A 16183-nucleotide genomic window follows, 5' to 3' on the forward strand; every position below is an offset into this window, starting at 1 on the left:
TCTCTCCTTGATTAGTTTCCACCCATTGCTTCTTGTCCTGCCCTCAGGTGCTTTGGAGAATAGCTTGACTCCCTCTTCTTTGTGGCAGCCCCTTAGATATTGGAACACTGCTATTGTGTCTCCCCTGGTCCTTCTCTTCACTAGACTAGCCATGCCCAGTTCCAGCAATTGTTCTTCATATGTTTTAGCCTCCAGTCCCCTAATCATCTTTGTTGCTCTTCTCTGCACTCTTTCTAGAGGTATAAGTGGACTGAACTTTCTAGAGATATAAGTGCAGAGATATAAGTGGACTGAATAGGATCAAATTAGTGCTAGTGGGTCAAACCTTTTGCAGGCTGAAGGTACTCAATTTGTCTCATCAAACTTTCTCCTGGGGGAAAAAAACCAGCCAATTTTGCACTGTTGCAAAATTGCACCTTAGAGATTGCACAAAAGGGTCCAAACGTTTTCCCCTGTCTTCTCCAAGGGGCATGAAAATTGGGAGCAGCCTGTAAGCCATGCGGTGTCCCTCCATTCCTTTGACCAAGGGGACACTGACACTCATTCCTGAAACCAACTATCCCAGTATGTCATTCAAAAGATACGTCTCTTCAAAGAATCTGGGATAAAAGCAGATCAGCAAGCTGTTGTTGTGATGATGCTGGTATTCCCAAGGAAAGCATTTTGCTCTCTTCTCAGCGGCTCTCTCCACGAGAGAGGATTCTTGGATTTTTACAGCCCACCAGAGTACTTGGGAAGGAGAAGAGCTCTCTCTTCTGGAGGCAAGGGGGACATACAGGAGAGAAGGGAAGGCAAAGACACAGCAGGCATTTGAATCGGGCTTTATGGGAAACGAAGCTTGCTTTTTGAGACAAATAAATGATTTTGATTCAAACTTAACACAGCGTCTTCTCTCAGACGTCCAGGATGAAATAACATCAAAAATGAAATCAGAATCAAAGAACATGCTTCCAAGTTCCCTTAATCTGTTGATCTCCAGCCAGGAGTGGGCTGCTGGGGGTTTGCAGGGGTTCGGAAGAACCTCTAGCTAAGACTCTGTGCGGTTCGGAGAACCCCCAAATCCCACTCCTGGCTGGCCCCACCCACCCCACCCCTCCCAGGAGGCCCCACGCGGCCCGTTTTGGATGCAGGTAAGTGCAGGGCATGCACAGAGATTTGGGGAGGGTGAGAAACAGGTCTACTGGAAGTTCAGGAAGGCCGGAAATGGCCCATTTCTAGGCTCCAGAGGGTCTGGGGAGGCTGTTTTTGTCTTCCTGGAGGCTTGAGGAAAGCCTCCGGAGCCTGAGAAGGGCAACACCCCCCCCCCCCTCGCCATGGTGCAGGAAGACGACTACGTCATGACTACCATGGCCACGCCCACCCAGCAACCGAGCAGAGAATCCCTTGCTAAAATTTTTGAAGCCCACCCCTGTCTCCAGGTGTATTCTGATTGGGAGATTCTAAGGCCAACACTTCTGGAGGGACCTGATTGGAGGAGAATGTATATGGATGTACATATAGTTTTTGGAAATGGGATTTCACTAGACTAGATCCTCTTCACTGGAGGCCTTCAAAGAGAGGTTGGCTGTCCAAAGTGTTTATAGAGAGGTTGGATTAGATGACCTATGCGGTGTCTTCCAGTTCTACAATCTTATGAGCAACATTGGGCTCAGTACTCATGGCTGGGATGAAAACGTAGCCACAGCTCTTTGAATCTGGTGATCAGGCCCATGTTCAAACTAAATGAAAAATTACCCCCTACAGAATACTTCCATGTAGTTTCTGGAAAATACAGAAACGGGATGTGAAGGCCATACACCAACCTTCCATATGATGGTCAACTTTCAGCTGTATGATTTAAAAGCCCTTATATCTGGCGGGTACCAAAAGTATGGAAGGCTATTATAGATTGCCCACATGGTTTGTCCCCAGTAACTGCATTCAAGATTACACAACCCATCAATTGGGAAGTTCTCTTTGCAATTGGCAGTTAACGATTGTTCAAGACAGAAGAGGAAAGGATGATTACCTTTCTCTCACCGTCACCTGGCAAAGCATTGAAACAAATAATAAATTACGAAATTTTTGAACGACGTCAAAAACACAAATTCCCACAAATGATGGGGAGGAGGGAAAGAAAACGACTCTAAACCAAACTATCCATCCAGCCGCTACCCAAGGAAAACTGAGTGAGGAAAGAGAGAACTTCAGCAGGTGTCTCAAGCAGGGTTTCTCAACCTTAGCAAATTCAAGATGCATACCTTCAACTCCCAGAATTCCCCAATCAGCATGGGTCTAAAGGGAGTAACAGCAGGATGCTTGCAAATTTCAAGAGGGAGAGAACTCCTGAGCATGAATTCCACCCAAGAGAAGGCCTCCCCATTGCTAATCACCAGAGGACACTCTACCAACCCTGGAACTGGAACAAGTCCACCTTGGTATCACATCAATAACAGCAAAAGTGGCTCAACAGGCATTCTGGTCACTCCCTGTTAGGCTTTCTTATGCCAAAAGTAACAGATGAAGGACAGCCAGGCTTGTCCTGATTCAACAGAGACATGTTCAGCAACTGAGGACTGCATGCTGCAAGAAAACAGTAGCTAATCTGCCTTATTCTTGTCATAACAGGTCATGGGACGGAGAGACAAACCGAAATAGAAGATTAAACCAACTAAAGCCAACTATCACATTTTGTAGCACGTGGAACGATGCACAGAGCTCTACAGGTAGTCCTCCACTTATGACGGACCCCTTCCAAAAGGTACTTATGACCCAGATTTGAAGTGCGGATGGCCTTCCTGGTCATATGATCGCATTTCGGGTCCTTGGCAACCAGTCTGCTTTTACATCCATTTGCAGCATCCCACAGTCACAGTCACTATGATTTACTCTACCTTGCAGACAATGGATTTGTTTAATGACCAGAGATTCACTTAATGACTGCTGCAAAAAAATGTAAAATTGAGTTGGTCGTGTGTGATGACCTGCTTAATGACTGGCACTATTTATAACTGTGTTTTGCAAACACAGACCCAGGTTTTTGCTACCAGGTCTCGAAACAGGCAGCCTGCTGTGCTGTCCTTCTGCTTTGCAGACTCACCCGGCCTGGGTAGCTTTGCAGGAACTTAATTTTTTCATAAAGTTTGATGTTGTCAGCTCTCAGGTTGTCCAGCTCGCTCTGCAGCGCTTGCATTGTGTGCTGCATCAGACGGTTCTCCTGATGTAAGAAAGGATAAAGGGATAAAATGAAAGGAACATTTCTCAACGCCTAAATGTTTACAACTCAGCCATCTTCTTTGAGGCCATTTGGCAAGTTCACAGTAATGTTTAGATTTGAACTAAGAGGTTCCCTGAAGTTTTTTTCAAGAGGCAACTGGACTTTCCGGTTTTTCTTTGAAGACGTTTCGCTTCTCATCCAAGAAGCTTCTTCAGCTCTGACTGGATGGTGGGAAATGAGTCGGAACGGAAGAAGCTTCTTGAATGAGAAGTGAAATGTCTTCAAAGTAAAAACAGAAAGTCCAGTTACCTCTTGAAAAAAGCACCTTTGGGACAACCATGACCTGGATGACTAAGAATCTCCATAGACAAGTTCCCTGAAGTTTCTTAGCTATTTCACCCTACAAACTTCATTCATGGCCTTTCCATTTGAACGAGGGGAAAGTAGCAGGAGCAAGGCAGATTCAGTTGCCTCTAATCAATAAAACTGATCTGACTCAAGTTAAGAGGGCCTCTTTTATTCATTTTATAGATGAGTAGAATCCAGAATGAAGGCAAAATTAAAAGAAGAACTGGGACAAGCTTATATCAAGGAAAGTACGAGAGAGATTCCTAACTTATGACAAGTTGCTGCTCATACATGGTATCTAATAAAATTGACTCTTTGACCATCTTAATGTTAATAGTTTAAAATATTACAATTCACATCTGAAGTTTACTAAGGAGAGTTTAACTACAACTAAATACTATAACTTAGTACAATGAATGAAGAGCCCGTGATGTTTGTATGAAAAATGACATATTAAAAAAAAGAATGAATTTGTTGATTCTGGCCTCTGGCTCTTGGATGGGCATCTTATCAAATCTCCCCATCCAGATTTAGGTGTGAGAAAACTCCACTGCCTCTTACCGCTTCCAGCTCATGGTTCCGGGCCCGGAAACGCTCCCTCTGGCTAGAGATGATCGAGAGCAAAGAATCGACTTGACCTTCTGGAATCTGGGTGCCGGCTGATGATGGCTGGCCTGGAAAACAGACTGTGGTTAGATATGGAGAAGATGGAGATGGAGACCAAGGCCAGACCCATGGAGTGCTGACAAAAATGTTCTGTTTGCAAGATGTATTACAAACCCGGTGGGGCTCAAAGAAGGACTTGTGGCCAGGGAAGATGGATTCTGCCACTTCTCTTGCTGATTAAACGGTTAAATGCTTTCCAACAATGTGCTTGAGAAGAATCCAAATGAGACATTTACCATAGAAAAGTGCCGTTGCTTCTTTAATGGGCTCAGGAACCGTCTCCAAGTATTGAATGGCAGCGCCCTTTGGAAAACAGAAGAAAAAGAAGAAAATAAATCAATGGGCAGGTAAAGAATTCCTTCTTTAAGGTAAGCTTTCATCACTGCGTTGGTGATCAGAAGTTGGAGCTAGTTATCTTTTTCGCTCTTGGCTCCTCCACTAAGCTTTTTTTTCCCTTCTGGCTTTGAAGTGGGCAAGACCATCTGTTATGTCCTTCAAAGGAAAGGCTGATGTTCTTGCTAATCAGAGTATTTCCCCCAAACAAAAACGATAGGTATTCTGATGCACAGATACAGTATATGGGGTACCTTGCTCAACAGTAGTAACTGTGAGAGGGATCTTGGAGTCCTAGTGGACAACCATTTAAATATGAGCCAGCCAGGTGCTGCAGCTGCCAAAAAAAGCCAACACAGTTCTAGGCTGCATAAACAGAGGGATAGAGTCAAGATCATGTGACATGTTAATACCACTTTATAATGCCTTGGTAAGGCCACACTTGGAATACTGCATCCAGTTTTGGTCTTCACGGTGTAAAAAAGATGTGGAAACTCTAGAAAGAGTGCAGAGAAGAGCAACAAAGAGGATTAGGGGACTGGAGGCTAAAACATATGAAGAATGCTTGCAGGAACTGGGTATGTTTAGTTTGATGAAAAGGACTAGGGGTGACATTATAGCAGTGTTTCAATATCTCAGGGGCTGCCACAAAAAAGAGGGAGTCAAGCTATTCTCCAAAGCATCTGAGGGTAAGACAAGAAGCAATGGGTGGAAACTAATCAAGGAGAGAAGCAACCTAGAACTAAGGAGAAATTTCCTGGCAGTTAGAACAATTAATCAGTGGAGCAACTTGCCTCCAGAAGTTGTGAATGCTCCAACGCTGGAAGTTTTTAAGAAGATGTTGGATAACCATTTGTCTGAAGTGGTGTAGGGTTTCCTGCCTAAGCAGGGGGTTGGACTAGAAGACCTCTAAGGTCCCTTCCAACTCTGTTATTCTGATAAAGAATGGGGCACGCCAAGCAGCAAATTTGGATTTTTATAGATTATTTTGGGAGGAAAAAATCCCACTTGCACTAGTTTTACAGATGGCATCTCATCTACATGGTCCCTCACTGACCGTCTTTGTTGTCTTCTTCAGGGACTCACCTCAGCATCTGGGCGATGCATGGCAGACAGCGACTGCATGGTGCTGAGATCGTGCTCCAGCTTCGCAATCAGATCTTTCTGTTCGGACACTGCAGAGACAGCTTCAGTGAACTGGATCTGCAAATCAGTACAGCGGCCTGTCGGGGAAGAACGAGATGCTTTTATTGTTGCAAATCACCCCAGAGAAGTATTGAGCACACCTCACCTTCTGTTGGCATTTCTGGGCTTCCAGGAGGCAAAACCAGATTAGGCAAGAAGAGGAAGAAAAGTTAAACAAGATTGATCAAATTGACCTCTTGAGACATTACCTTGCTCCCAGGGGTGAAATGGTCCCGGTTCAGACCGGATTGCCCGATCCGGTAGAGAAGGCGGCTGGTGATTCGGAGAACCGGTAGCAAAAATCCCTGTGCCCCTCCCCACCATGCCCAGCTGAGCTGCACGATCATCAGAGGCTTTTTTTTTTTTTTTTACTTTTAAAAGCCTTTTTTCTACAACCTCTTCCGAAGAAAAAATGCTTTTAAAAGTAAAAAAAAAAAAGCCTCTGACGATCGTGCGGCTCAGCTGGGATCGTCAGAGGCTTTTCAAAGCATTTTTTTCTGCAACCTCTTCGGCCAAAGAGGTGGTAAAAAAAGTGCTTTGAAAAGTCTCTGACGATCCCAGCTGAGTTGCCTGCCTGGCAGAGGCTTTTCAAAGCATTAGAAAAAATGCTTTGAAAAGTAAAAAAAAAAAAAAGTTGGCCACACCCACCCAGTCACATTACACCCCCCCCCACCAAGCCACGCCCGCAGAACCGGTAGTAACAAATTTTACATTTCACCCCTGCTTGCTTCCCCCAAATGGGCAGAGAAACAGCAGTGCTGAATAACCTGACCAACAAACTATTTGTTTTGTATAGATAATCATACCATATACAGTAAGAATGCAAGGGAAGGGGGCCCCCTGCTCCTTTCAAAATGTTCTCTCTGCAATATAAACTTGTTTAAAAATTAGAGGAGAGCATTAAAAGACGTAATTCCTCACTGGAGCAGAAACTGGTGTTACTCTTACATCAGTGCTATCATCCCAAAGGTGCTTTTTCAGGAGGCAACTGGACTTCCTTGTTTTTTCGTTGAAGATGTTTCGCTTCTCATCCAAGAAGCTTCTTCAGCTCTGACAGGATTAGTGGGGAATGGAAGGATTTATATTCCTTGCAGACAGCTGGTCATTTGCATCCTTTTAGAGGGTCGTTGAAGCACTTGGAGGTTTATCTGTGTCCTCGGGGTCACCTGTGTAGTGCTGAGTAGATCCTGAGGACACAGGTAAACCTCCAAGTGCTTCAATGACCAACCCCATGCTCAGGCAGGAAACCCTACACCACTTCAGACAAATGGTTATCCAATCTCTTCTTAAAAACTTCCAGTGTTGGAGCATTCACAACTTCTGGAGGCAAGTTGTTCCACTGATTAATTGTTCTAACTGTCGGGAAATTTCTCCTTAGTTCTAAGTTGCTTCTCTCCTTGATTAGTTTCCACCCATTGCTTCTTGTCCTGCCTTCAGGTGTTTTGGAGAATAGCTTGACTCCCTCTTCTTTGTGGCAGCCCCTGAGATATTGGAACACTGCTATCATGTCTCCCCTAGATTATTTGTTCATCTCTTACTCAGCTTTTGCAGAATTTAAGCAATGTCTATATGCAAAACACAGAGAGAGCTGAATTTGCAGCTGTGATCCTTCTTACAGCTAAACCTTCCTCACCCTAGAGTCCAAGACATAAATCTGAGGCTTGGTAGTGTTCATGTGGAAGAAATGGAAATGAGATATAATGGCGTGATCCACTTTTCTCTGGTACCTTAAAAAGTTTTCTTCTATACCACCCCATATTGTATTATTTGCTTGCCTCTGCACTCCCTATTTCTTTTTATTACCTTCTTAATGGCCTTGTCTCCTACTGACCTTGATGCTCAGAGACCTGCTGTCCTAGACTTACATTGTTTATCTCAACCTTACTGGTGCAACGAACAGATGTATAACTGTCGAAAGGGAGGATGAGTTGACAGATGCCAAAAAAAAAAAAAAAAAAAGAGAGAGAGAGAGAGAGAGAGAAAAAGACGCCTCCCCCTTGAATGTTCTTAGCAGGCATTTCCAGATGTTAAATTAGATCGCCCTCCTCCACTTATGAGAAACTATTTAAGCCAAGAGAAGTCCAGGTGAGATTGGAAACTTCAGTGTGCCATGTTCCAGCTGGCACGAGAAAGCGGTTTGTCCATAGTTTCTTTGGAGTTCCTGACTGCAGAAAAGGCCTATCGGTATACTTTTTTCTGGTAATCAGTATCAGCTCAATGAACATTTGGGCTCTTTATTCTACAAGTGTGTTTATTGTCCTAAATACTTAAAGAACCTACTGGCACCCAACTGGCTATTTAAGGGATAGAACAAGCTTACATATAAGCAAGTGGTTCAGTATAGAACCAAACCACTAGAGGCCTCTGTTTTATAAAAAATACAGATGATTGTGGACTTTTCTTGATGGGACCCTTTCTACAGCATCTTAACCAGTGGTGGGTTTCTATTGGTTCGCTCCGGTTCGGGTGAGCCGGTAGCAGTGGTGGCGGGAGGCTCCGCCCACCCGCCCGGACATCATCATGGATGTTCTGTGCATGTGCAGAAGGTTCTGTGCATGCGCAGAAGCGCCACATGTGAGTGAAGCAAATGCGTGCACATGCACGCTTCCAGTTCCGAACCGGTAGCAAAGGTGAGTGAAAACCACTACTGATCTTAACCATTGATTTTTCCACCTGGATAAGTTGCCATTTGACATAGGACATTAGTCAGACTTATTGGTCCTCCCTGTGAGCCTTGAAATGTATGTTTTAGGTCTTCCCCCATTGTGACAGTGCGTTAGAGGGAGATCTTGAGCCCAGAAGTCTCTTGGCCTGCTGCTCTCCTCTCCTTCCTGGTACAGAGTAGTCTGAAAACTCTTCTAGTTTTCAACTCGTGGAAATAATAGTTCCCTTCCATTCTGCTTTCCACCTTAAGGGCTCCATTTTGTTCTGGTACCCCATATTAAGAAAAAAATGAGAGAAACTGGGACAGATCAAAAGAAGCGCAAGGACAATGGACGGGGAACTGGAATCTAACTCTTATGAGAGAAGACTGGGAAACTGCATATCGTCAGACCCAAAGAAACAAGTACAACGTGGAGTTACATTTGAGTAGTACTTTTATTGCTACTTGCCTACAAACAGAATCTTGCCAGACTAAAGCAATAATCTGCAATAACGATAGATATACTCTGTGAATTATTAGGGAGGATTCGGACTTTGCTCTCTTCCTGCCTACCAGACATCCCAAGCTTCACTGTCTCTTTGTCCTCTGGGAAAGAGCCTCTCCTCCCGTGACACCAGATTACATTCCACCACAATGTTTAATATTTACCATGAAGAGAAAACAACCATGAAGGAACCTGATGACAGTTTTCAAGTATCAGAAGGGATGTCACAAAGAAAAGAGTAAAGACGTGTTTCTCTATGGTCCTAGATAGCATATCAATAAAGAATATTCTTCTGTTTACAGGAAGGCAGATTTAAACTGAATGTTAGGAAAGCATTAAATGAAAGTAAGAACAGAGGGAGATAGTGAGTTTCATGGAATGTTTTCACAGCTGCATTTGTCATCTATCTTTCAAGGATGCTTTAATTTGGATTTTTGCTCTGCTCTTCATGGTCTAGGTCAGGGGTGTCAAACTTGATTTCATTGAGGGCCGCATCAGGGTTGTGTTCAGTGGTGGGATTCAAGTAATTTAACAACTGGTTCTCTGCCCTAATGATTTCTTCCAACAACCAGTTTGCCAAACTGCTCAGAAAGTTAACAACCAGTTCTCCTGAAGTGGTGCAAACTGGCTGAATCCCACCACTGGTTCTGTTTGACCTTGGGGGGCTGGGGTGGGCATGGCTAGGGTGGGTGTGGCCAGATCGACGTTACTCGTGTCAGGGATGCCTGTCATGGCCTGAGCACTCTGCCAGTGAAAAGAAGATCCCAAGCTCCGTTTTTGGCTGTGATGGCCTCCTGCAGCCCTCTGCCAGCAAAAACGGAGCTTGGGAGTGCTGCACGTGGCCCTCGCAAGCTCCGTTTTCAACTGCAATGGCCTCCTGCAAGCCTCTGCCAGTGAAAATGGAGCTCAGGAGGCAGCCCTCCTGAGCTCTATTTTCACTGGCAGAGGCACTGCGGGCCAGCCCTTTGTTGTTTCCAACAAGGACACCCCGGTCTTGAGTTTGAAACCCCTGGTCTAGGTAGCCCTTTCTATCTCTAGGATTCTATGATGCTCCGGTTTGCAAGCAAGGACCAAAGTGAGAGACACAGGAGCAGGGCCTTGCCTTTGCCCTCAACAGCTCCTCCAAGGATCAGTTGGGCTTATAGCAGAAGGTCTACTCAACCGGAGACTCCAAGGCCACCTGCAGCTCCTAAAAGTGGCCCGTAGGAAACGCCAAAGTTGTTACAATTAAAATGGTCACATTTAACATGAAGAGAGACAGAAATAATTAAATGCATGACCAAAGCATTCCATGTTAATGTACGGCATTCAATGCTCTTTATTTGAATTAAATTTAAAATATAATAGAAGTCAAATCAGTCAGGTTTTTTTTTTGTCCCTGTCCTGCTTTGAAGCACACCTTATGTGACATGCTATGAATGGAGGAGCGTAGGTCTCAGCCAGGAAAACACACAGTCCTGCCCTAGAGGAAGAAGGCAAGGGGACAAGCAGGGACCCCTAGAAGAAATAATAGTCCAGCCTGAGGGCTACTCTACTTAGACCTATCCCATGGAGACATTTCAAGCAGCGGTAAGTTCTTTCGAGATGGCACTTGAAATCAGGGGCGCCAGGAAAAGACCCAAATGGGAATCCAATGCCACCCAATGCTTTCTCTTTGTTGCCTTGAGATTCTTCAGCCCTGAAATGCCTTCTCCCCTCACTTTGGGGAGGATTGCTTAATAAGGGAAGGGAAGGGGGGAAACTTAACCATACTGGTGGGAATGGGGATGGGACTGGGCAGGGGGAAAAACTCACTTCACCTTTTATTGAGGTGGGTAGCTTTTGGATACATGACTAGTGATATGAGGTTGTCACCACAGTGGAAGGGTCAAACTTTTTGGTTTGAGTTTTTTAAAAATATACTTCCAATTTTGGAAAGCAATTTAATGCACCCGTTTTGCTCTTCTGAAAGAATTCATGGCAATTTTGCAGCTAGGTTTTAAAGGCATCATCTGGAAATATTCTGGATTGCAAAAATAAGGCCAAGGAGCCATGTGACACCTATAGCTTGTTTAACCCAATCCCACCATTTTCCTCTCTTTTCTCTACGTGACGAACACTCTGGTCTAAACCTGATTAAAAAACAAAACTCAACCATAAGAAGCAATGAAGATCATTAAAGTTGCCTTTTATTATCTGTTGGGACATGGATACTATGGCTGCCATTTTCTACAATGGTGACATGTATTATCAGTCCATTTAAATTGTAGCCATTGTTTCTTCATTTGTATCTGTGCACCTAAATTGCAACTTTTAGGCAACTTGTCTTTTCAACAACAACTGAGCAGCTATAAAGTCAGCCCTACTGTCAGCATTAGCAACAGATGTGAGCTTTTGCAAAAGGACAATTTTAATGTGTTACTGTTAATCTTTTACAGGCTAAGAAGCAAACATTGTTTTGTTTCAGTTGTCCAAATAGATACCCAACATTATAATTTGGGAGAGTGACAGGCCGACTGGTACAGGGGACCATCCTGTCAACGTAGCATCTGGTAAGTGTTGCATTTGGGGGTTTTCTCTTGGATTAACTTGGACATCCATCCTATTGTCTACCACGTTTCAAGATCTTACAGACAAGCAGCTGCCCTTAACGTGTCAGGCCGCAAGAACTAAGAAAAACACGTGGGGTTATTCCTGGGTAGTTTCCTTTATTGTTCTTCATGTACAGACAGAATCTTGCAGGACTAAACAATAAAGCACTACGAGCCATGGTGGCGCAGCAGTTATAATGCAGTACTGCAGGCTAACTCACTGCTCACTCCAGGAGTTTGATTCTGAATGGCTCAGGGTTGACTCAGCCTTCCATCTTTCTGAGATAAAGCAAAATGAGGACCCCAATTGTTGGGGACAATAGACTGACTCTGTAAACTGTGTTACAGAGGACTGTAAAGCATATAAGTCTAAGTGCTATTGCTAATTTGCATTACTATAGAAATACTCTGGGAACTGCGAGGAAGGAGCCATTTTAATCCTCCTCCTGCTAACTCCTCCAGAATTTCCAAGCTTTGCTATCTCTTTGCCATTGGAAAGCAGCTCCTCCCTCCTGGGAATCCAGACTGCATTCCACCACAACAATGTGTGGACAGGTCAGTGCGGTGACAATGCCAAAGTGGTGGTGGTAGCGGGGGAGGGGGTTATCAGATTCTGGGCCAAAGCTGGGATATTCTGCATTTTCCCAAGTTAGATATGTATGGTGGTGGACATTTCTTATGAGACTTATGACTTTTCGGTTTCCTACTCAAAATGGCAGGTACCTAAGCTCTCAATGTTCAACCATTATAGTAAGGATGGTGTCATGAACAGCCGAAGAGGTTTGGGACTTTGAGAGTCAAGTTGCCCACCCCTTCCTGAAACTCCCTCTTATCAAGTCTCAAGGGAGGGGGGACTTCCTCTAGTCTGATCAAACTGCCAGATGTTCAGCTCCGCAGTGCAACTTCTCTGCTTCTCTTCCAGATAACATATGTGTAGGGCATGCATTTCAAGGCAGGGCCTTGGATGTGATGCCAAAAAGCGAAGTGGCCTTCCAATGGCCTTGCAATCCAGACATCTTTTCTGTTTGCTTTTAAGGCATCCCTGAAGATTAATTTTAATTTGTTAAGGTTTTGCAAGACCGGGCTGCATTTTCACCTACTTTTTAACCTAACTGCTGTTTTTAATCTTTTTGTGTGTGTGTCATATTTTGAATTATGCTGTTTGGAAGAGACTGGAATGGTATAGGGTCTCCTGTTTGAGCAAGGGGTTGGACTAAAAGACCTTCAAGGTCCCTCGCAGCTGTTATTCTATTAAATTGGATGGTTACACATGGTCTAGCACTGTAACATAAAGGTGTTTCCAAACATATTGTGAAAAATAGAAAAGATGGCATGCCACTTTTAAATAAACAATTTCGGTTTTTCAGTTCTTAGAGGAGTTGGGAAACAATGGCGATAAACAAGTATGTATATCTTGTATTTTCCATCCTGGTCTATATATTTCTGTTCTTTGATGAGTTAGCCTTTCCTGGATGACGTAGACATGATAAACCTGGCCAATCCTTGTAATAGAATAGAATAGAATAACAGAGTTGGAAGGGACCTTGGAGGTCTTCTAGTCCAACCCCCTGCTTAGGCAGGAAACCCTACACCACTTCAGACAAATGGTTATCTAATCTCTTCTTAAAAACTTCCAGCGTTGGAACATTCACAACTTCTGGAGGCAAGTTGTTCCACTGATTAATTGTTCTAACTATCAGGAAATTTCTCCTTAGTTCTAGGTTGCTTCTCTCCTTTATTAGTTTCCACCCATTGCTTCTTGTCCTACCCTCAGGTGCAGAATAGCTATTGGAGAATAGCTTGACTCCTTCTTCTTTGTGGCAGCCCCTGAGATATTGGAACACTGCTATCATGTCTCCCCTGGTCCTTCTCTTCATCAAACTAGACATACCCAGTTCCTGCAACCGTTCTTTGTATGTTTTAGCCTCCAGTCCCCTAATCATCTTTGTTGCTCTTCTCTGCACTCTTTCTAGAGTCTCAACATCTTTTTTACATCATGGCGACCAAAACTGGATGCAGTATTCCAAGTGTGGCCTTACCAAGGCATTATAAAGTGGTATTAACACTTCATTTATTTAATTAAGAATAACAGCTGCTTTAGACAAGCAACAAAGGAATACTGTTATTTTCACAGCCTTCTTGTGATCTCATGGAGATATTTGGAAGCTGTGGCTCAGTACAGAAGAATGGATGAAATGGAATCTGGTTTTAATCTACATTTAATATTTCAAAATCACCTGTGTCCAAAAAATCTTGTTAAATTGAACAAGATCTTTTGAGCAGGTAGGATGTAGAGTAGCTTTTCTCAGCTATAGCTCTGGTTATGATCTCCATAAATAAATAAAGGGTTTGGATTCATTGATTTCTATGGATTTTATTATACTAATGGATCAGAAAGGAAGAAATAATAGGAATTCAGAGAGAATAGATGGGGGCAGGGCCAGTCAGAATTTTTACTACCGGTTCTCCAAACTACTCAAAATTTCCCCTACCGGTTCTCCAGAACTGGTCAGAACCTGCTGAAACCCACCTCTGATCTTTTGTATATCATCAGGTTATCATCTTATAAAACTTCAGCCAGCAGTAATCTTTCTTAGGGAAAAGATAGCTCTTTACTTCAACCCTAGAAATGAATTTGTATCATAGGTTTAAGTCTCTCCTCTGGGGAAGGAGAGAGGGGCTGTGCAGCACTTCAGAGAACCCAGGTATGTGCAGGTAGCGATGCTCAGCAAAGAGCCGCGGTGGCTCAGTGGTTAGAGTGCAGTACTGCAGGTTACTTCTGCTGACTGCCAGCTGCCTGCAATTTGGCAGTTTGAATCTCACCGGCTCAAGGTTGACTCAACCTTCCATCCTTCCGAGGTGGATAAAATGAGGACCCAGATTGTTGGGGGCAATAGGCTGACTCTGTAAACCGCTTAGAGAGGGGCTGTAAAGCACTGGAAAGAGGTATATAAGTCTAAGTGCTATTGCTCTTTTTGCTTGGTAAAAACGGAAAGTTAGCTACCAAGTTCCCAATCAATACATTTATGAAAAAGTTAGAAATGCTAGTTGCAGTTTAAATCTACCTAAGACTTAACACTTAACACTTAACTAAAGTATAACAACTCCACTAAGTGCTATTTGCTAATTTCCAGATCAAATGGATCCTGGAAGGGCCTCCCTGTGCATTGCAAAAGCAGCTTTTTTTCTGTTGAATCCAAAGCGCTATCCAGCCCTAAAAGAATACAGGTAGTTCTCGACTTACAATCAACTCGTTTAGTGACAGTTCGAAGTTACGATGGTGCTAAAAACAGTGACTTATGATCAGTGGTGGGATTCAAATAATTTAACAACCGGTTCTCTGACCTAATGATTTCTTTCAACAACTAGTTCACCAAACTGCTCAGAAAGTTAATAACTGGTTCTCCTGAAGTGGTGCGAATTGGCTGAATCCCACCACTGCTTATGATCAATTCTCAACAGTTATCGCCATCACAGCTTTCCCAAGATCACATGATCAAAATGACATTTGGCAACCAGAATTCAGCATCCCAGGGTCATGCAAGTGTTATTTGCAGCCTCCCCAGCCAAGCAAAGTCAGTGGGGGAAACTGGATTCACTTAACAATCACATGATTCAGAGCGGCAGTGATTCACTTAACAACTGTGGCAAAACAGGTCGTAAAATCAGCAACTCACTTAACTAACCTTTGCTTAGCCACAGAAATTCTGGTCCCCGATTGTAATCCTAAATCAAGAGTTACCTGTAATTGAGTCAATATTTAATCAGGCACCTGCATAGATAATAAAATTACAGTCAGATGCTACCTTTTGAGGGCTATTTTGGGAAGTTATTACTGCAGTATTTTCTCTACAATCATGGCAAATCCTTGAGAAAAACTAGTAAAAAAGGTGTAATGCAGGGGTGAAATTCAGCAGGTTCTGCTTGTTCTGGAGAACTGGTAGTGGAAATTTTGAGTAGTTCAGAGAACTGGCAAATACCACCTCTGGCTGACCCAGAGTGGGATGGGAATGGAGATTTTGCAATATCTTTTCCCCAGGAGTGGGGAGGGAATGGGGATTTTGCAGTATCCTTCCCCTGGAATGGGGTGGGAATGGAGATTTTGGAGTATGCTTCCCCTGCCACGGCCACAGAACTGGTAGTAAAAAAATTTGAATTCCCCCACTGGTGTAATGCATGCAGTGAGAAATTTTTGGGACTTATTGGGACATTTGATAATGAAACTCATAAATATTTAAGTCTTTTGAAAAATTCTTCTTTAAGCATTAGTTTTGAATTTTGGGTGGAAGTTGAGATCAGGACTTCAAATCAAGTGATACATCATGGCTGCTTTCAGGATTTCTCCCAATTTCAAACTGAATTTAGTCTTCACAAGGAAGCTTCAATTTCAGCATGTGGCAATGTATGGTGGAGAACACGTTTTTGGTCACCTCAGACACCCGAGTTGCTCTCTTATCTGATGGAATCCATGACAGAATTAAAACATATCAAAAATCTTTTATCAAAATATGATAAAGATATTTTTAAAGTAGACATTTCTGGGATATTTCAAACAAGGACTAAAGCATTTCAATGAAGCTTCATCAATGGTTCAGGTCCTTAACAATACTAAAATGGTATCCACGGACCCAAGATTAAAGATGGTTCTTGAAAATTAAACTTAATTTATAAATTAAAATTCTATCTAGGATGTACAGAACTCCCCAGATAAGATATCTACAAGATGGACTTTTTAT

General features: G+C 43.3%; 1 protein-coding gene across 1 annotated transcript in view; it reads right to left on the minus strand.

Moving 5' to 3' along the window:
• Positions 1-16183, minus strand: part of CUX1 (cut like homeobox 1) — a 363893-nt gene that overhangs the window by 14654 nt on the left and 333056 nt on the right. The window contains exons 15-18 of the mRNA XM_070932086.1: positions 5630-5766; positions 4447-4513; positions 4106-4218; positions 3080-3196 (exon numbers count right to left, since the gene is read on the minus strand). Of these exons, the coding sequence (XP_070788187.1) occupies positions 3080-3196; positions 4106-4218; positions 4447-4513; positions 5630-5766 (434 nt within the window). The remainder of the gene's footprint in view (positions 1-3079; positions 3197-4105; positions 4219-4446; positions 4514-5629; positions 5767-16183) is intronic.

This window comes from Pituophis catenifer, unplaced genomic scaffold, assembly GCF_029215685.1.
Source record: "Pituophis catenifer annectens isolate HBS135680 unplaced genomic scaffold, rPitCat1.0.hap2 SCAF_1, whole genome shotgun sequence".
NCBI lineage: Eukaryota > Metazoa > Chordata > Lepidosauria > Squamata > Colubridae > Pituophis > Pituophis catenifer.